Here is a 22745-nt window from a genome sequence, read left to right on the forward strand (position 1 = left end):
AGGGTCTATGAGGGAAAAGACTCCAAATTGGAGCCGGTCGGATGCCCTGACTACCTGGGGAGCAGTGGAAAGGTTGTGTGGGACTTGGTGTCACCCTTGTTCCAGAAGGGGTACCATCTTTTTGTGGACAATTATTACACAAGTGTGGCCCTCTTTCAGCACTTAAAAATAGAAAAAATCCGATGCTGTGGCACCGTGCGGCCTAGTCGCCGGGGCTTCCCCCAACGGCTCATTACCACCAGACTTAAGCGGGGGCAGAGGGCCGCCTTGTGTGCTGACGACCTGCTCGCGGTGAAATGGAAGGACAAGAGGGAGGTTTACTTCCTGTCCACCATTCACGCAGACACGACAGTTGAAATTCAACGGCGAACTGAGGTCATTGAAAAACCCCTTGTCGCCCACGAGTATAATACTAACATGGGAGGGGTGGACTTCAATGACCAGAGGTTAGCGCCCTATTTAGTTTCCCGAAAAACAAGACGCTGGTATAAAAAAGTGTCTTTTTACCTCATTCAATTGGCAATTTACAACAGCTTTGTTCTCTACAGTAAGGCTGGGAGAACTGGATCGTTTATTCAATTTAATAAACAGATCATGATGGAACTCCTGTATCCAGGAGGTGCCGTGGCCCAACCCCAAGATGCAACTAGCCGGCTGCATGGAAGGCATTACGCCTATCCAATTCCGACTACCCCAGGTCAACGAATCCGAAGAAAACGCTGTCGTGTCTGCAGCAGGGCTGGAATAAGGCGTGACACCACCGTTTATTGTCCCACCTGTCCTGACCAGCCTGGCCTATGCCTAGGGGAGTGTTTTGAGAGGTACCACGAGCAGGTACACTATTAGAGAGTAGGGAACTCCACACACAGCGGTAGGCACACAAGGGTCTCTCAGTGCTATTTCACACTGCTGCGATGCGTTGGGGCAAAATGCCTAGCAAAAGTCACACTTTGCGGTCCCCCCCTACGCCGGAAGTGCTTGACTTAACGCTAGTGCATGCCTACGTTACTGCGTGGCTTCTGTGGCAATATCGATCGGCCCGGAAGTCATGTTAGTCTATGGCGACGCAGTCCATTACTAGGCCGAATGCTACTCTTGTGGTATTGTCTGAAGGTCTGTTTTGGACGATACGGTGCGGCGGGCTCGACCCACCGGATATGTCAATATGCAGTGTGAAACCAAACATCGGGTTTCCAGGGACCCTAATACACAGGGCTGCCAGAAACCTCTCCTTTCACTTGGGACAAATTGCGTAATGTATTTCGCCACAACTCTGTGCGATTTGCACTTCGCACATTGTTCCATGGGGGAGGAGAGGTTTGTCCTCGGGAGGTAAGTTAAAAAAAACAAAAAAAAACAAAAAACAGGTAAGCAAAGAAGTTAATGTTTGGTTTGCAATGTTAAGTTTTTAAGTAAAAAAGTTCAAAGGTTATTAATGTTAATGAAGTAATTGCTTTGCTGCTTGCTTGTTTTTTGGGTTTTTTTGTATTTTTTTTTCTCTTTTTCCATCCAATAACCTTCCAGGTGGACCGAGCGAACGACTAACCAGCTGCAGTACTGATGGTGCATCCTGACAGAACATTGCGCGTCTGTCAGCTTACACACAAGTCGGTGCATGCAGCGCTGCAGGACGAGATTTCTCCTCCGCAGTCAAAAAGATACGTTTGCCGAGGCATATGGGCCGAGGAGTGGTGTTGGGGATTCATATGCTTTGGCAAACACTTTGTATCAAAAAAGAACTCTGGCAATGATTTGTTCATCCACATCGGTCGGTGTGAATGGATAAATCAGGTTTGCCAGGGCATACGAGCTGGTGGGTTTGGATTTTTGGGGCGGCAGCTCCTATGTCCTGGCAGACGCCTTCCCCTCCTTTTTGTATTGTTTTGTCTTTTTTTCTTCTCTCTTTTTTTCTATCCAGACTGACCAATCAGCTGCAGCACTGATGGTGCATCCTGACAGAACATTGCGCGTCTGTCAGCTTACACACAAGTCGGTGCATGCAGCGCTGCAGGACGAGATTTCTCCTCCGCAGTCAAAAAGATACGTTTGCCGAGGCATATGGGCCGAGGAGTGGTGTTGGGGATTCATATGCTTTGGCAAACACTTTGTATCAAAAAAGAACTCTGGCAATGATTTGTTCATCCACATCGGTCGGTGTGAATGGATAAATCAGGTTTGCCAGGGCATACGAGCTGGTGGGTTTGGATTTTTGGGGCGGCAGCTCCTATGTCCTGGCAGACGCCTTCCCCTCCTTTTTGTATTGTTTTGTCTTTTTTTCTTCTCTCTTTTTTTCTATCCAGACTGACCAATCAGCTGCAGCACTGATGGTGCATCCTGACAGAACATTGCGCGTCTGTCAGCTTACACACAAGTCGGTGCATGCAGCGCTGCAGGACGAGATTTCTCCTCCGCAGTCAAAAAGATACGTTTGCCGAGGCATATGGGCCGAGGAGTGGTGTTGGGGATTCATATGCTTTGGCAAACACTTTGTATCAAAAAAGAACTCTGGCAATGATTTGTTCATCCACATCGATCGGTGTGAATGGATAAATCAGGTTTGCCAGGGCATACGAGCTGGTGGGTTTGGATTTTTGGGGCGGCAGCTCCTATGTCCTGGCAGACGCCTTCCTCCTCTCTTTTTTTTTTTTCAAATTTTTTGGCAGATATTTTTTCATCCACATTGATTGATTGTTTGACGTTCATTTTTCCTTTCAGCCCACAGTGCATTACCCTTATGCCCAATATAAGGAGTATAGCAGAAACTCCTAATACTGGCCATACATGTAATGATTGCAGAGACCCTAAAATGCCAGGACAGACCCCACGAATGATGCCATTTTGGAAAGAGGACACCCCAAAGTATTCCGTGAGGTGCATGGTGAGTTCATAGAATGTTTTATTTTTTGTCACAAGTTAGCAGAAATTGTGGTTTTTTGTTTTTTTTCACAAAATGTCATTTTCCGCTAACTTGTGACAAAAAATAAAATTTTCTATGAACTCACCATGGCCCTCATGGAATACCTTAGCGTGTATTCTTTCCAAAATGGGGTCATTTGTGGGGTTTGTTAACTGTCCTGGCAAGTGGGCGGGGTGCTAAATTTTGAGCACCCCTGTAAAGCCTAAAGGTACTCATTGGACTCTGGGCCCCTTAGCGCAGTTAGGGTGCAAAAAAGTGCCACACATGTGGTATTGCCGAACTCGGGAGAAGTAGTATAATGTGGTTTGGGGTGTATTTTTACACATACCCATGCTGGGTGGGAGAAATACCTCTGTAAATGACAATCTTTTGATTTTTTTACACACAATTGTCCATTTACAGAGTTATTTCTCCCACCCAGCATGGGTATGTGTAAAAATACACCCCAAAACACATTGTACTACTTCTCCCGAGTACGGCGATACCACATGTGTGGCACTTTTTTGCACCCTAACTGCGCTAAAGGGCCCAAAGTCCAATGAGTATCTTTAGGATTTCACAGGTCATTTTGCGGAATTTGATTTCCAGACTACTCCTTACGGTTTAGGGCCCCTAAAATGCCAGGGCAGTATAGGAACCCCACAAATGACCCCATTTTAGAAAGAAGACACCCCAAGGTATTCCGTTAGGAGTATGGTAAGTTCACAGAAGATTTTATTTTTTGTCAAAAGTTAGCGGAAAATTGATTTTTATTGTTTTTTTCACAAAGTGTCATTTTCCACTAACTTGTGACAAAAAATAAAATCTTCTATGAACTCACCATACTCCTAACGGAATACCTTGGGGTGTCTTCTTTCTAAAATGGGGTCATTTGTGGGGTTCCTATACTGCCCTGGCATTTTAGGGGCCCTAAACCGTGAGGAGTAGTCTGGAAATCAAATTCCGCAAAATGACCTGTGAAATCCTAAAGGTACTCATTGGACTTTGGGCCCTTTAGCGCAGTTAGGGTGCAAAAAAGTGCCACACATGTGGTATTGCCGAACTCGGGAGAAGTAGTATAATGTGTTTTGGGGTGTATTTTTACACATACCCATGCTGGGTGGGAGAAATACCTCTGTAAATGACAATCTTTTGATTTTTTTACACACAATTGTCCATTTACAGAGTTATTTCTCCCACCCAGCATGGGTATGTGTAAAAATACACCCCAAAACACATTGTACTACTTCTCCCGAGTACGGCGATACCACATGTGTGGCACTTTTTTGCACCCTAACTGCGCTAAAGGGCCCAAAGTCCAATGAGTATCTTTAGGATTTCACAGGTCATTTTGCGGAATTTGATTTCCAGACTACTCCTTACGGTTTAGGGCCCCTAAAATGCCAGGGCAGTATAGGAACCCCACAAATGACCCCATTTTAGAAAGAAGACACCCCAAGGTATTCCGTTAGGAGTATGGTAAGTTCACAGAAGATTTTATTTTTTGTCAAAAGTTAGCGGAAAATTGTTTTTTATTGTTTTTTTCACAAAGTGTCATTTTCCACTAACTTGTGACAAAAAATAAAATCTTCTATGAACTCACCATACTCCTAACGGAATACCTTGGGGTGTCTTCTTTCTAAAATGGGGTCATTTGTGGGGTTCCTATACTGCCCTGGCATTTTAGGGGCCCTAAACCGTGAGGAGTAGTCTGGAAATCAAATTCCGCAAAATGACCTGTGAAATCCTAAAGGTACTCATTGGACTTTGGGCCCTTTAGCGCAGTTAGGGTGCAAAAAAGTGCCACACATGTGGTATTGCCGAACTCGGGAGAAGTAGTATAATGTGTTTTGGGGTGTATTTTTACACATACCCATGCTGGGTGGGAGAAATACCTCTGTAAATGACAATCTTTTGATTTTTTTACACACAATTGTCCATTTACAGAGTTATTTCTCCCACCCAGCATGGGTATGTGTAAAAATACACCCCAAAACACATTGTACTACTTCTCCCGAGTACGGCGATACCACATGTGTGGCACTTTTTTGCACCCTAACTGCGCTAAAGGGCCCAAAGTCCAATGAGTATCTTTAGGATTTCACAGGTCATTTTGCGGAATTTGATTTCCAGACTACTCCTTACGGTTTAGGGCCCCTAAAATGCCAGGGCAGTATAGGAACCCCACAAATGACCCCATTTTAGAAAGAAGACACCCCAAGGTATTCCGTTAGGAGTATGGTAAGTTCATAGAAGATTTTATTTTTTGTCAAAAGTTAGCGGAAAATTGATTTTTATTGTTTTTTTCCACAAAGTGTCATTTTCCACTAACTTGTGCCAAAAAATAAAATCTTCTATGAACTCACCATACTCCTAACGGAATACCTTGGGGTGTCTTCTTTCTAAAATGGGGTCATTTGTGGGGTTCCTATACTGCCCTGGCATTTTAGGGGCCCTAAACCGTGAGGAGTAGTCTGGAAATCAAATTCCGCAAAATGACCTGTGAAATCCTAAAGGTACTCATTGGACTTTGGGCCCTTTAGCGCAGTTAGGGTGCAAAAAAGTGCCACACATGTGGTATTGCCGTACTCGGGAGAAGTAGTATAATGTGTTTTGGGTTGTATTTTTACACATACCCATGCTGGGTGGGAGAAATACCTCTGTAAATGACAATCTTTAGATTTTTTTACACACAATTGTCCATTTACAGAGTTATTTCTCCCACCCAGCATGGGTATGTGTAAAAATACACCCCAAAACACATTGTACTACTTCTCCCGAGTACGGCGATACCACATGTGTGGCACTTTTTTGCACCCTAACTGCGCTAAAGGGCCCAAAGTCCAATGAGTATCTTTAGGATTTCACAGGTCATTTTGCGGAATTTGATTTCCAGACTACTCCTTACGGTTTAGGGCCCCTAAAATGCCAGGGCAGTATAGGAACCCCACAAATGACCCCATTTTAGAAAGAAGACACCCCAAGGTATTCCGTTAGGAGTATGGTAAGTTCACAGAAGATTTTATTTTTTGTCAAAAGTTAGCGGAAAATTGTTTTTTATTGTTTTTTTCACAAAGTGTCATTTTCCACTAACTTGTGACAAAAAATAAAATCTTCTATGAACTCACCATACTCCTAACGGAATACCTTGGGGTGTCTTCTTTCTAAAATGGGGTCATTTGTGGGGTTCCTATACTGCCCTGGCATTTTAGGGGCCCTAAACCGTGAGGAGTAGTCTGGAAATCAAATTCCGCAAAATGACCTGTGAAATCCTAAAGGTACTCATTGGACTTTGGGCCCTTTAGCGCAGTTAGGGTGCAAAAAAGTGCCACACATGTGGTATTGCCGAACTCGGGAGAAGTAGTATAATGTGTTTTGGGGTGTATTTTTACACATACCCATGCTGGGTGGGAGAAATACCTCTGTAAATGACAATCTTTTGATTTTTTTACACACAATTGTCCATTTACAGAGTTATTTCTCCCACCCAGCATGGGTATGTGTAAAAATACACCCCAAAACACATTGTACTACTTCTCCCGAGTACGGCGATACCACATGTGTGGCACTTTTTTGCACCCTAACTGCGCTAAAGGGCCCAAAGTCCAATGAGTATCTTTAGGATTTCACAGGTCATTTTGCGGAATTTGATTTCCAGACTACTCCTTACGGTTTAGGGCCCCTAAAATGCCAGGGCAGTATAGGAACCCCACAAATGACCCCATTTTAGAAAGAAGACACCCCAAGGTATTCCGTTAGGAGTATGGTAAGTTCATAGAAGATTTTATTTTTTGTCAAAAGTTAGCGGAAAATTGATTTTTATTGTTTTTTTCCACAAAGTGTCATTTTCCACTAACTTGTGCCAAAAAATAAAATCTTCTATGAACTCACCATACTCCTAACGGAATACCTTGGGGTGTCTTCTTTCTAAAATGGGGTCATTTGTGGGGTTCCTATACTGCCCTGGCATTTTAGGGGCCCTAAACCGTGAGGAGTAGTCTGGAAATCAAATTCCGCAAAATGACCTGTGAAATCCTAAAGGTACTCATTGGACTTTGGGCCCTTTAGCGCAGTTAGGGTGCAAAAAAGTGCCACACATGTGGTATTGCCGTACTCGGGAGAAGTAGTATAATGTGTTTTGGGTTGTATTTTTACACATACCCATGCTGGGTGGGAGAAATACCTCTGTAAATGGACAATTGTGTGTAAAAAAAGTGAAAACATTGTCATTTACAGAGATATTTCTCCCACCCAGCATGGGTATGTGTAAAAATACACCCCAAAACACATTATAGTACTTCTACTGAGTATGGCAATACCACATGTGTGGCACTTTTTTGCAGCCTAACTGCGCTAAGGGGTCCAAAGTCCAATGAGCACCTTTAGGCTTTACAGGGGTGCTTACAATTTAGCACCCCCCAAAATGTCAGGACAGTAAACACACCCCACAAATGACCCCATTTTGGAAAGTAGACACTTCAAGGTATTCAGAGAGGAGCATAGTGAGTCCGTGGCAGATTTCATTTTTTTTTGTCGCAAGTTAGCAGAAATGGAACCTTTTTTTTTTTTTTGTCACAAAGTGTCATTTTCCGCTTACTTGTGACAAAAAATAATATCTTCTATGAACTCACTATGCCTCTCAGTGAATACTTTGGGATGTCTTCTTTCCAAAATGGGGTCATTTGGGGGGTATTTATACTATCCTGGAATTCTAGCCCCTCATGAAACATGACAGGGGGTCAGAAAAGTCATAGATGCTTGAAAATGGGAAAATTCACTTTTTGCACCATAGTTTGTAAACGCTATAACTTTTACCCAAACCAATAAATATACACTGAATGTTTTTTTTTTTATCAAAAACATGTTTGTCCACATTTTTCGCGCTGCATGTATACAGAAATTTTACTTTATTTGAAAAATGTCAGCACAGAAAGTTAAAAAAATCATTTTTTTGCCAAAATTCATGTCTTTTTTGCTGAATATAATAAAAAGTAAAAATCGCAGGAGCAATCAAATCGCACCAAAAGAAAGCTTTATTAGTGACAAGAAAAGGAGCCAAAATTCATTTAGGTGGTAGGTTGTATGAGCGAGCAATAAACCGTGAAAGCTGCAGTGGTCTGAATGGAAAAAAAGTGGCCGGTCCTTAAGGGGCGAAAAGACTGTGGTCCCGAAGTGGTTAATGTATACTCCAGGTTGTAAAAAAATAAACAAAAAACAAAAATGTGATAGGTAAATAAAAAAAGTCTATGGACTTTCATTTTACCTTGGTTAACAGGCAACGATGTGATTGAGCCCTCAGAAAAGTATGGTATCTGCTTTTTGTTTATTTATTACCACCTGTAGTATACATTAAAGCGGATCTGAACTCGGAACTTCCACTCTGCTCTAACAGATCCACAACAGCATAAGAACCTTTAAAGAAAAACATTTCTTTGTTATAGCCGATACAAATCCTGCAATAAATCTGCAGTGTGTCTAGTTCCTGATTTCATGGCAGCAGACATAGGGTTAACATCTTGTGTTTACAAATTAGCTGCTCTGCTGAGGCAGCCAGCTGGCACAGCTTAGAGATCAAATTACACTTGTGATTAGTCACACATGAGGGGGAATTAGACAGGCTAAATGCTATAAATACATACTGGGTTCATTTCTATAATCTCTTACCTACCTTTTTGTAAAAGAACAGGAAAATGTTTGTGATTCATGGGGCAGCCATCTTTGTCATGGGGGCAGCCATCTTTTTGGTTGAAAGGAGGTGACAGGGAGCATGAGACACAGTTCCAACTGTCCTGTGTCCTGATCACCCCCCCCCCCCCCCCCCCCAGCTGCGCATGCTAGGCTTCAAATCTCAAATTCACAATTTTAAAAAAAACAAATTTGTGCCAAAACAGCACAAGGAGAACAACATCAGAAATCCCATCATGCTTTGTACAGCATCAGTGGAAAAATGCCCGGGCAGTTTTCTTCTGTGCAGCTAAAAATGAGGCTTGGGTAAGAAAAACAAAGTTCTGATGCTGCGGATCTATTAAAGAAACACCAAGCCTTTTCAGTGCTGCTGCGTAAATTTTTAGTCTGGAGGTTCACTTTAAGCCATGCACACACATTACAGTCATGTGCAGGGTTCAGTACTCAATCCTCTGAGCAACAGTTCAGGGCTAAGTATTGTACTGCACCAACTATCACAACAGCAATTACCTACACCTAATGTGAAATGCTGAATGAAATATGGCAGCATCTTCCTTTACCACTTTCATGCAATGTCTAATATCAAGCACATGTAGGAGCCCAAAGTTCCTCCATAAGATTTGCAAAATTGTTGCAAAGGCAACTTGAAATCAGCTGATCAAAATAATTACGCGCTGAAGGATTATACTTTGGTTATCATTTGGGAGGAAAAAATCTATTTGTATATGGTCTCAATTAAAATACTATGCATCAGAAGAGATTTACAAGCACGGTTAGCACCCTTGTCTTGTCCCCGGTTCGAAACCCAGTCAGGACCATTTCTGCACAGAGTTTGTATGTTCTCCCCTTGTCTGTGTGGGTTTCCTCCGGGCACTCTGGTTTTCTCCCACATCCCAAAAACATACAGATACGTTAAGTGGCTTCCTCCTAAATTGGCCGAAGACTACGATACATACAATACACAATAGCAAGGATTCGACTGTGAGCCCCTCTGAGGGACAGTTAGTGACAAGACAATATACTCTGTACAGCACTGCGTAATATGTCAGTGCTATATAAATACTAAATAATAATAATAATAATGATACTTGTACTGGATAAGCTACACCTAGAAGTTTTGTTTACTGAGCACTTAAAGGTCCACAGTAATGTGGCAGATACAGCGTGGGACAATACTTACCTGGCTAAATTGGTGTTTTTGTCCTCAGACACGTTTTATTGCTATAAAAAAAAAATCTAGGAAAAAGCCTGGTACACACTTTCAATAATGATTAGCCAATAGCTTATCAATTTTATCCCCCTCATGTAGTAGGAGGGTTAAAAGATATAGAATACTATGAGCAGAATGTGTAGGTCAGGCATGTCCAAAGACCGGCCCGGGGGCGAAATGCGGCCCACCGAGCCATTTTGGTGGCTACCATAGCTCTCTACAGTTGTTAACTCCATGCGGCCTGCAGGCCGTAGCTGCGGTACCGCATGCAGGGGCCAGCAGCATTAACAGCCACTGATTAGCAGCCGCCACTGATCCAGCAGCATTAACAGCCACTGATTAGTAGCCGCCACTGTGCCAGCAGCAGTAACAGCCACTGATTAGCAGCCGCCACTGTGCCAGCAGCAGAAACAGCCACTGATTAGCAGCTGCCACTAAGCCAGCTGCAGTAACAGCCACTGATTAGCAGCTGCCACTGTGCCAGCAGCAGTAACAGCCACTGATTAGCAGCTGCCACTGTGCCAGCAGCAGAAACAGCCACTGATTAGCAGCTGCCACTAAGCCAGCTGCAGTAACAGCCACTGATTAGCAGCTGCCACTAAGCCAGCTGCAGTAACAGCCACTGATTAGCAGCTGCCACTGTGCCAGCTGCAGTAACAGCCATTGATTAGCAGCTGCCACTGTGCCAGCAGCAGTAACAGCCACTGATTAGCAGCCGCCACTGTGCCAGCAGCAGTAACAGCCACTGATTAGCAGCCATCACTGTGCCAGCAGAACAACCGATTAGCAGCTGCTACTATGCCAGCAGCAACAGCCACTGATTAGCAGCTGCCACTGTGCCAGCAGCAGTAACAGCCACTGATTAGCAGCTGCCACTGTGCCAGCAGCAATAAAAGCTACTGATTAGCAGCTGCCATTGTGGTAACTGCACGCGGTATATCATAATTGAATGTGTGTACAAGGCTTTAGTGTCTCCTGATGCTCTTATTCCCAATGATGTACATGTACCCCTCTTCACCTAATTTTGCCATCCTTTTATTGCTGCAGAGGCTAAAGCGTTAGTTACAGGTGACACACACATTTTAACCTGAGCATTATGCACTGCTCCACTGTGAATCCAGCCTTAGGTTATGTTCACAGTGGGCATTGTGTTTTTCCCTTGTGACAGCAGGAACGTAACAGATGTCAATGTAAAGTATGCTTCACTGTAACCGTTAACGTGCGTTTTGCAATAACCTACTGCATGCAGTGTATTACCATGCCGCACTCACCGCAACACACCCACCGCACTGTGAACGCTGCATAGGTGGTGAATGCCAGTATGGCAAACATCACTGCGAACGAAGCTTAGTAGGTTTTTTTTTCTTTAAGGAGAGTGGGTATTTGTGGTGTTTTAAAAAAAAAAAAAAAAAAAAAAAAAAACTTTACTAGTGGGCAAGTCTCCCCCCCCCCCCCCTTTTGCCATTTTTCAAAAAATTAGTATTATTATTATTTGTAGGTTTTGCAAAAAGAATACAAAAAAAAAAAAAACCAAAACAAAAAAAAAACCAGCCAATTCTGTTCCTTGCTCTAGAAGGCGAGTCATACAAATCAAAACTGTAAATAATAGCCATTACCTACCTTGTCCCTTTACACCTGTTCTAGCACTTAAAAAATTCACTGCATCCAAAAGTGAAAGTTCAAATGACTTCTTGTTGCCCTGCAGCTGTATCTGCAGAATGCTGTCAGTGCACAAACACAGCTGTACACAACAGTACGGTGGCGTAGTGGTTAGCGCCCTTTCCTTGCAAGCGCTGGGTCCCCGGTTCGAATCCCAGCCAGGTCAACACTCTGCAAGGAGTTATGTATGTTCTCCCCGAGTCTGCGTAGGTTTCCTCCGGGTACTCCGGTTTCCTCCCACACCCCAAAAACATACAGATAGGTTAATTGACTTTCCCAAAAAATTGGCCTACGATACATACACTACACTAGACATATGACACTAGACATATGACTAAGGTAGGGATTAGATTGTGAGCCCCTCTGAGGGACAGTTAGTGACAATATATACTATGTACAGTGCTGCGGAGGATGTCGGCGCTATATTAATACTAAGTAATAATCATAATAAAAATAATAATAATGAACGCATCCCTAGTTTCCCTTTTCTGAAGGTGGCCTACTAGTGAGCCCTGGTAGGTCTTTTATTAAGAATGGGGGTAAGGCCACGTTCACAGTGATGCGGTGTAATGGCCGCTTTGTAACTCTGCTTACTGCAGTGCAATGCACCACCTATGCAACATTCACAGTGCGGAGGGTGCGTCGCCGGTGAGTTGGGGCGCCGGGAGAGCCATATGATGGCTCTCCCTGCTGCCGCTAAACTACCCAGCGGCGTTAAATACTATTCCCCCGCCGAGATGTTGCAGATCCAAGGGAGATGTAATTCAGGATCCGGCAACCACCGGGGGCCCAAATTACTCTTACACGCCCCGAGCATCATTACACTGCTGCTATGGGGTGCCCGGTTTCGGTGCCATGCACAGAAACCAACTGCTTCGGAGGTGGGGTATGGTAACACATTGTATGCAGTGCATTACCGGTAAATGCATGCCTTAAGGCTGGTTTCACAGTGGGACGTTACAGGCGCACGTTAGAGCAGCCTGTAACGCAGCCCACCGCACAGCAATGAAAAATCAATGGGCTGTTCACAGTGCCCACGTTGCGTTACTCAGTAACGCTGCGCCATAACAGAACGTACTGCATGCAGTACTTTATAAGCGGCAGAGCCGCGTTAGACTGCTTGCACATGCGCTGTAATGTTGGGGAGGAGCGGAGAGCGGCCAAGCACATGGCTAATTAATATTCACTGTACTCAGTGACATGCAGTGTTTACTTCCTGGAGCGGCCGCTCTGTGCGGCGATTGGCCGGGCGGGACCACGTGATGCCGCATGAGTCCAAGAGTGCGTATCACGGCATCACGAACGCCAGAGTGAGCTGCACAACGCGGCTCACTCTGACGTTTACATTAGAGAGCACCAGGCGTTGCGTTAGGGGCACGTTATGCGACCATAACGTCCCCTAAAACGCAACGTCCTGGTGTGAAACCAGCCTAACAGTAGAAGTGAAGCAGACTTTACATCAACTGTATGCTTCTCTGTACCTAATGTGCATTGCTGCTGTCCAGATCCTTTGCACTCCTGCAGCTACAAGGAACGTGTCGTAATGGGCACTGTGAACATGGCCTAAAAGATTCTGCTGATCTTGGTCAGGCTGTTCTGCCCCCCACATGACCACACTTTAGTCTCTGTACCGGTGCAGAGGCTGGTGTGCGGATTTGATAGAGGACTTGTAGATTTCCCATAGCTGGAAACAAGATAAAAATGGGATCCCCCGAAGCAAAGTAGTGCATTACTTAACGAGATAGAAGGGTCTAGATTGCTGGCGATGCTGTGGGTAACAGAAGCCTTTTTTTCCCCAACTATTTCAGGTGAACTGTAATAATATATAGAACAGTAAACACAACCTTCTGTGAGGCAGTGCCAGTATTCAGCTCATCATCAGTTCACCTGGAGCCAATGGCATCACCCTTCCTTTAGGCGCTATGGGGCTCATGCCTAGATGATGTTATCACCTCCTGCATTATTATCTCAGCCCAAATACTATCCCTGTAACATGTATCAGATCCACTTTGAGAGCTCAGTGAGTACAGCATGACACACACTGTAACAGGTGGGCTTCTGCAGCGGAGAAGACCGGGAACCACCGGAGCTGCGGCGAGGGCACAGAGCGGCTGCCAGGGGCTGCAGGAAGCCCCAGGTAAGTGGATTTTGGGTTTTTTTTTGGGAGCTTAGACCTTCCATTTAATAGAAACGTGGAAATTAGTCTAGCTTAGAAGACCCAGCAAGAAACCGTATAGGGAACTGTTATCCAATCAAAGTACCCACTACAGCAGAAAGCATTGTAACAGGCCAAATAGTGTGGGCGTAGTTTACTGCAACCTATTGGAAGCCTCGCAGTTTTTTTTTTTTTTTTTTCTGCCCATGCCAGGTGATCCAGGAGTCGAACTCACAACGTGCCGCTTGGTAGACGGACACAGTCCCCCTTCACTACATGCCTGCCCGGAAGCCTCGCAGTTTAAGAGGCTGCCTTCCACCCAATCCCATTAGCTGAATTTCCCTATGGGGTTTCCTGCTGGGTCCCCTAAAGTAGCGCAGAAACGCGATCTGAAATACCCCCAATTCAAATGACTGAATTTAAAGGAGGGCAATGGCTATTTAGACTTAGAAACGAATGATTAATCAGAAGCTTGATTAACCAACTTGCCAGCTAATGAATCCTTTCCTTTTTAAAGCCGGGTACACACTTTCAATTATGATTGGCCAATCACTCACCAATTTTACCACCTCCATGTAATGTGAGGGTTTGCCTACAAAATCTGCTCCTAGTAATTAATATCTGTTGACCCTTATACTACATGGAGGTGGTGCATACACACATCCAATTTTGATTGGCCAGTTTTAGCAGATCTATACAATCTGAGACATACCTACAAAATATGCTCCTAGTATTTAATATCTGTTTTCTGTACTATCATACTAAATGAGAGGGGTGAAATTGGCCAATGAAAATTGGATGTGTGTATGCACCCTTACCCTCATAGCCCTGAGCATAGATACAGTTCTATTCCTGTAAAACACAAATCATTGGGGTCATTTGCTTATATCAGCTGCCGCTACGTTGTGCACTGTCAGTTTGAGTTACAGGTTAACAACATTCTATGTAAGGATACAAAAAGTCATAAGATTCTCCTGCCTACAACTAGGACAGTGTAAAATGCTGTTACCTGTAGCAACCAATACAGTTTCAGTCAGAAAAATGAAAAGGCAATACCGATTGGTTGCTACAGATTATTGAAAGTGTTTTAATTAGGGCGTCAGCACCAGGACTTACCTGAGTTTTAAATTGGCCATAAATTCCGGTAAGGTAACCGAATCCATAAGGACAAAGTCCGCCTTTCCATACTGTAGTCCCTCTTGCTGTGCCATGGTCCTGGCAACACCACTGCTAGGTCAGTGACAGCACAATTGTAAGTCAGCTGTGAAAGGCAAACTGCACTTCCAGTCCCTATAAAACCCTTCAGAACACAGCACAGTGCCACACGGTTGCACCCCTCCTGCCGGAACAGTGACTGTCTCTGTCACACCCAGAATGTATGCAGTGCTGTGTTGGATTCCACTCTCTCCCTTTCATCCCCAGGTGTGACTTCTAAGACTACAATTCCTCTGGGATGCAGCAGAAGTCTCTTACAGGTGAGCTTTCTTTCCAGAGCAGCACGTTTTTGAGAACACCGATGAAAGGGATGTCTTGGGAGATTTCCTGCAGGATGGAATGTTTCAACAAAGAAGAATGTTTCAACAAAAAGGAATGTTATACACTATCACATAAAAAGTATAGTGCATGCAGCGGGCTTAGGATCTTCTTCCTCAGAGGTTGCAGTGCAGGGTGGGATGTCTCCTGCTGTATCAACACAATGGATGGAGTGAAAAATATCCTGCAGGACAGGTAAAGTGCTCTTGTCAAGTCTCTTTTGAAATGCCGCTGAGTATCAGGTTCCAGAGGTAACAGAAGGGCTGTCTGTGCTGATAAAACTCTCATCCATTCCATCTATTGAGAGACCAGGAAGAGTGTAGGAGAGGTGAGAGGAGGAGGGGGGAGGAGAGAGAGGTGGACAGGAGGGAAGAGGGAGGTAACAGAAGTTACAGAAGAAAGCACAGCAATAAGCAGAGTAAAGTAGTAGAAAGGTGAGGTGGATGGGAGTGAACACTTGAGAGAGGAGGGACTAGGGAGGTCTGACAGAACAGAGGCTATTCATATAAAGGGGGAGGTAAGAAGAGGAAATGAGGGAGGGAAGGAGGGTGGAATACACAGGGAAACAGAAAAAGTGAACAGGAGGGCATTACAACAGCGTGCTTCAGCTTTGTCCAGGATGTATGCTACACCATCAGAAGTACCCCCTACACACGAGAATATTTAGTACCTACCTGCTGCATTTAAAAGGGAACTGATGTAAGAGGTATACAGAGGCTGCCATATTTATTTCCTTTTAATCAATACCAGTTGCCTGGCAGCCCTGCTGGTCTATTTCTCTGCAGTAGTATCTGAATAACACCAGAAACAAACATGCAGCTAGTCTTGTCAGATCTGACTTTAAAGTCTGAAACGCCTGATCTGCTGCATGCTTGTTCAGGGGCTATGGCTAATAGTATTAGAGGCAGAGGATCAGCAGGGCTGCCAGGCAACTAGTATTGCTTAAAAGGAAATAAACATGGCAGCCTCCATATACCTCTCTCTTCAGTTCCCCTTTAAAATGTACCTGCATGTGCATTATATTCAAATAAATGTATTTTATATATGAAATGTATTACTTGTCATTATTATGTAGTGCTGTTATCTTTTGCAGCGCTTTACGCCAGATTGACCATTAAGGGGCCAATTAACAGTACAATTTTTCACTAAATGCGATCTTTCAATGCGATTTGAATAATCGGGCATCCCTAGTGAAGTTCTGCAATCGTGCGACTAGGAGCAGGTCATTGGAGGATTGGAGGGGGCGGGCTGGTATTTGCCTGTGGACCAGATCGGAGATGTAGGTCGGGCAGGTCTTGTGCACTGATTTGTAGGCCAAGCACAGGATTCTGAAATTGATCCTCAAGCTGATGGGGAGCCAGTGTAGGGCTTTACAGAGGGGAGTCGTAGAGGCGCTGCGATGAGAAGGATGTATCAGTCTGGCTGCCGCATTCATTATGGCCGTAACTAATCGGAAGGCAATTATCGATTGTTCAGATTTGCTGAACAATTCTTTCTTCAAATTCAATCATAAAATCCAACTTTCTGATCAATTTTATCCTATTTAGCAATAGACCAAAGAATGGTTCCTTATCGATTGCCTTCATAAAGCAAATTTTCTATACAATTCGATCATAATAATCACATTGGTGAAAAAAGCTGTACCGTTAATGGCCTCTTGCACACTGCATGCATTTCCGATTCCGATTTTTAATCGGTTTTTACCTCCGATTCCGATTTTTAATCTTTACTGCATGCTGCATTTTTGATCCATTTTCTGTTGAATGTATTCAGGGAAAATCGGAATTGAAAATCGGAAACTGAATCAGAAAACGGATTTGCAGTGTGTAGGGAGCCTTAGATAGATCCCCCTCTGATTGAATCTGATCAGAGATGGATCTATTGCCAGCACACACACTGCACAGCAATTTCCAATAGAGTTGAATAATAATGAAGAAGAGGAGAAATCTGGGCACCAGATAAGTTGCAATTGCTCAATCCACTTTATTATCCCACAGAACAAACAAACACAGCAATAGTGTGGCAGTCTAAGGCTCGGTACACACGGTAAGATTTCCCATGCGATTTTCCGACCTGATCGTTTTTCCCAGAAGATTTTGCACTCGATTCTCCTATCTTCATTAGTTTTTATCTTTTTCCATTCACTGCTATGAGAAATTGATCAGAAACGATCGGGAACAATATCGGACATGACGTACTGTATTTTATCAATCGGATCCATCTATCACACAGAAAATCGTACCGTATTAGGCATTACAGCCATTTCGCACCAGGTCTCTGAGGAAGTGAGCGTGCTCGCAAAACGGCTGTAAGGCCCCCTGCACACGATTTTTTTTACATGCGATTCCGATTTTTAATCGTTACTGCATGCTGCGGTTTTTTTTGCGTTTTTCTTTTGATAGCATTCAGGGGAAATGGGAACCACAGATCGGATTTGCAGTGTACAGGGAGCCTTAGACCGCCACACTGTTGCTGAGGTTGTTTGTTCTGTGGGGTTAAATAAAGTGGATTGAGCAATTGCAACTTATCTGGTGCCCGGATTTCTCCTCTTCTTCATATTAAAAAGTGGACTGTTGTTCGATCTGGAGGCACAGTAAGCTATCCAAACCTACTGAGGTAACCTAGATGTATCTTGTGCCGAACTCTCTTTTATCCTCACACATTTTCCAATAGAGTTGAGCATGAAAACTTTTGGAAAACAACCGTTTCCACTGTATGCGCTTGCAAATTGTTTACTATTTGTAAGATTCAATGACACTGGCATCATATTGTAAAATATTTCTGTTAGTACAGTCAAATTTAGATCGCAAGTTGTGTATTTTCGCTTGTGTTAAAAGGATAGGCGCGCAGGACAATTGTGGAGAAAGCACTGTGTTAGGTGAATTTCTGCGTGCTTTTTCCATAAAAACCTGATATTTCCAGTTCTCCTGTCACTTCCTCTGTCACAGGCTACACGCTTCCCAGGAGCAGGAGAATCCTGCTGAGCCAGAAATGGCAGAAACAACTGGTTTAAGCTCTGAAACGTGGGAGTCGCAAAATGCTAGCAAAATCACCAGCGTCTTGCAAAGCGATTTTCCAATGATTTTTTATTTTTTTTTACTGTACAGGAAAGCAATTTTGGAGCAATTGAATTCTGCGATTCCATAACATTAACCACTTGAGGACCGCCCCCATTCGATGGGCGGCGGCAAAGACTGGGCCTAAACGACCTCAATACGCCCATCGGCGGGGGCGGCTGCGGGCGTGGTTATGCGGCGATCGCGTCATTCGTGACGCGATCAGCTGCCGGCGACTGGCTCCGCCCCCCTCGCGCTGTAACCCGCCGGCCGTTCGGAAGCGCCGGCGGGTTACTAGCACCCGGATCGCCGCTGCCCCTATGTATAATAGGCTTTGTAATGTATACAAAGCCTATTATACAGGCTGCCTCCTGCCTGGGTGGTCCCAGTGTCCGAGGGACCACCAGGGCAGGCTGCAGCCACCCTAGTCTGCACCCAAGCACACTGATTTCCCCCCCCTGCCCCTGATCGCCCACAGCACCCCTCAGACACCCCCTTCCTGCCCACCCCCCAGACCACTGTTTGCAACCAGTCACCCCCCTAATCACCAATCAATCACTCCCTGTCACTATCTGTCAACGCTATTTTTTTTTTACCCTAAACTGCCCCCTGCTCCCTCCTGATCACCCCCCCACCCCTCAGATTCTCCCCAGACCCCCCCCCCCCCCCGTGTACTGTATGCCTCTATCCCCCCTGTAATAACCCACTTATCACCTGTCAATCACCCATCAATCACCCCCTGTCACTGCCACCCATCAATCAGCCCCTAACCTGCCCCTTGCGGGCAATCCGATCACCCACCCACACCAATAGATCGCCTGCAGATGCGACATCAGATCACCTCCCAAGTGCAGTGTTTACATCTGTTCTCTCCTCTAAACACCCACTAATTACCCATCAATCACCCATCAATCACTCCCTATCACCACCTGTCACTGTTACCCATCAGATTAGACCCTAATCTGCCCCTTGCGGGCACCCAATCACCCGCCCACACGCTCAGATTGCCCTCAGACCCCCCCTTATCAATTTGCCAGTGCATTATTTACATCTGTCCTTCCCTGTAATAACCCACTGATCACCTGTCAATCACCTATCAATCACCCATCAATCACCCCCTGTCACTGCCACCCATCAATTACTCCCTGTCACTGCCACCCATCAATCAGCCCCTAACCTGCCCCTTGCGGGCAATCTGATCACCCACCAACCAATCATAGATCGCCCACAGATCCGACATCAGATCACCTCCCAAGTGCAGTGTTTACATCTGTTCTCTACCCTAAACACCCACTAATTACCCATCAATCACCCCCTATCACCACCTGTCACTGTTACCCATCAGATTAGACCCTAATCTGCCCCTTGTGGGCACCCAGTCACCCGCCCACACGCTCAGATTGCCCTCAGACCCCCCCCCCCTTATCAATTCGCCAGTGCTTTATTTACATCTGTTCTTCCCTATAATAACCCACTGATCACCTGTCAATCACCCATCAATAACCCCCTGTCACTGCCACCCATCAATCAGCCCCTAACCTGCCCCTTGCGGGCAATCTGATCACCCACCCACACCAATAGATTGCCCGCAGATCCGACGTCAGATCACCTCCCAAGTGCAGTGTTTACATCTGTTCTCTACCCTAAACACCCACTAATTACCCATCAATCACCCCCTATCACCACCTGTCACTGTTACCCATCAGATTAGACCCTAATCTGCCCCTAGGGCACCCAATCACCCGCCCACACCCTCAGAACGCCCTCAGACCCCATCCCTGATCACTTTGCCAGTGCATTGCTTGCATCTATTTCCGTCTCTAATCACACCTTGAGACACCCATCAATCACCTCCTGTCACCACCTGTCACCCCCTAGCACACCTACCCGTCAGATCAGGCCCTAATTTGCCCCGTGTTGCCTCCTGATCACTCGGCCAAATCCTCAGATCCCCCTCAGACTCCCTTCAGATCACCTCCCCAGTGCATTGATTGCATCTATTTTCCCCTCTAACCACCTCCTGAGACACCCATCAATCACCTCCTGTCACCCCCCTAGCACTCCTATCCATCAGATCAGGCCCAATACAACCTGTCATCTAAGAGGCCACCCTGCTTATGACCGGTTCCACAAAATTTGCCCCCTCATAGACTACCTGTCATCAAAATTTGCAGATCCTTATACCCCTGAACAGTCATTTTGAGAAATTTGGTTTCCAGACTACTCACGGTTTTGGGCCCGTAAAATGCCAGGGCAGTATAGGAACTCCACAAGTGACCCCATTTTAGAAAAAAGACACCCCAAGGTATTTTGTTAGGTGTATGACTAGTTCATAGAAGATTTTATTTTTTGTCAAAAGTTAGCGGAAATTGATTTTTATTGTTTTTTTCACAAAGTGTCATTTTTCACTAACTTGTGACAAAAAAATAAAATCTTCTATGAACTCACCATACACCTAACAGAATACCTTTGGGTGTCTTCTTTCTAAAATGGGGTCACTTGTGGGGTTCCTATACTTCCCTGGCATTTTAGGGGCCCTAAACCATGAGGAGTAGTCTAGAAAACAAATGCCTCAAAATGACCTATTAATAGGACGTTGGGCCCCTTAGCGCACCTAGGCTGCAAAAAAGTGTCACACATGTGGTATCGCCATACTCAGGAGAAGTAGTATAATGTGTTTTGGGGTGTATGTTTACACATACCCATGCTGAGTGGGAGAAATCTCTCTGTAAATGGACAATTGTGTGTAAAAAAATCAAAAATGTGTCATTTACAGAGATATTTCTCCCACCCAGCATGGTTATATGTAAAAATACACCACAAAACACATGATACTATTTCTCCTGAGTACGGCGATACCACGTGTGACACTTTTTTGCAGCCTAACTGTGCTAAGGGGCCCAAAGTCCAATGAGTACCTTTAGGATTTCACAGGTCATTTTGAGACATTTGGATTCAAGACTACTCCTCACGGTTTAGGGCCCCTAAAATGCCAGGGCAGTATAGGAACCCCACAAGTGACCCCATTTTAGAAAGAAGACACCCCAAGGTATTCTGTTAGGTGTATGATGAGTTCATAGAAGATTTTATTTTTTGTCACAAGTTAGCGGAAATTGATTTGTATTGTTTTTTCTTTTCACAAAGTGTCATTTTCAGCTAACTTGTAACACAAAAAAAAATCTTCTATGAACTCACCATACACCTAACAGAATACCTTGGGGTGTCTGTGAGGAGTATTCTGTTAGGTGTATGGTGAGTTCTAAAATGGGGTCACTTGTGGGGTTCCTATACTGCCCTGGCATTTTAGGGGCCCTAAACCGTGATGAGTAGTCTAGAATCCAAATGCTTTAAAATGACCTGTGAATAGGACGTTAGGCCCCTTAGCGCACCTAGGTTGCAAAAAAGTGTCACACATGGTATCGCCGTACTCAGAAGAAGTAGTATAATGTGTTTTGGGGGTGTATTTTTATACATACCCATGCTGGGTGGGAGAAATCTCTCTGTAAATGGACAATTGTGTGTAAACAAAAATCAAATAATTGTCATTTACAGAGATATTTCTCCCACCCAGCATCTGTATGTGTAAAAATACACCACAAAACACATTATACTACTTCTGCGACATTTGGTTTCAAGACTACTCCTCACGGTTTAGGGCCCCTAAAATACCAGGGCAGTATAGGAACCCCACAAATGACCCCATTTTAGAAAGAAGACACCCAAAGGTATTCCGTTAGGAGTATGGTGAGTTCATAGAAGATTTTATTTTTTGTCACAAGTTAGCGGAAAATGACACTTTGTGAAAAAAAAAAAAACAATTAGAATCAATTTCCGCTAACTTGTGACAAAAAAAAAATCTTCTATGAACTCACCATACTCCTAACGGAATACCTTGGGGTGTCTTCTTTCTAAAATGGGGTCATTTGTGGGGTTCCTATACTGCCCTGGTATTTTAGGGGCCCTAAACCGTGAGGAGTAGTCTTGAAACCAAATGTCGCAAAATGACCTGTGAAATCCTAAAGGTACTCATTGGACTTTGGGCCCCTTAGCGCAGTTAGGCTGCAAAAAAGTGCCACACATGTGGTATTGCCGTACTCAGGAGAAGTAGTATAATGTGTTTTGGGGTGTATTTTTACACATACCCATGCTGAGTGGGAGAAATATCTCTGTAAATAGACAATCGTGTGTAAAAAAAAAATCAAAAAATTGTCATTTACGGAGATATTTCTTCCACCCAGCATGGGTATGTGTAAAAATACACCCCAAAACACATTATACTACTTCTCCTGAGTACGGCAATACCACATGTGTGGCACTTTTTTGCAGCCTAACTGCGCTAAGGGGCCCAAAGTCCAATGAGCATCTTTAGGCTTTACAGGGGTGCTTACAATTAGGCACCCCCCAAAATGCCAGGACAGTGAACACACCCCACAAATGACCCCATTTTGGAAAGTAGACACTTCAAGGTATTCAGAGAGGAGCATAGTGAGTCCGTGCCAGATTTCATTTTTTTTGTCGCAAGTTAGAAGAAATGGAATGTCACAAAGTGTC

General features: G+C 44.5%; 1 protein-coding gene across 2 annotated transcripts in view; it reads right to left on the reverse strand.

Moving 5' to 3' along the window:
• Nucleotides 1-22745, reverse strand: part of MYO1D (myosin ID) — a 297886-nt gene that overhangs the window by 199700 nt on the left and 75441 nt on the right. The window contains exon 1 of one of the 2 annotated variants that reach the window (XM_068262767.1): nt 14722-15561. The exons of the other annotated variant lie outside the window; for it this stretch is intronic. Coding sequence (XP_068118868.1) covers nt 14722-14816 — 95 coding nt within the window. The 5' untranslated portion in view covers nt 14817-15561. Of the gene's footprint in view, nt 1-14721; nt 15562-22745 lie in introns of those variants that run through there. 2 annotated transcript variants of the gene reach the window in all.

This window comes from Hyperolius riggenbachi, chromosome 12 (assembly GCF_040937935.1).
Source record: "Hyperolius riggenbachi isolate aHypRig1 chromosome 12, aHypRig1.pri, whole genome shotgun sequence".
Lineage (NCBI taxonomy): Eukaryota > Metazoa > Chordata > Amphibia > Anura > Hyperoliidae > Hyperolius > Hyperolius riggenbachi.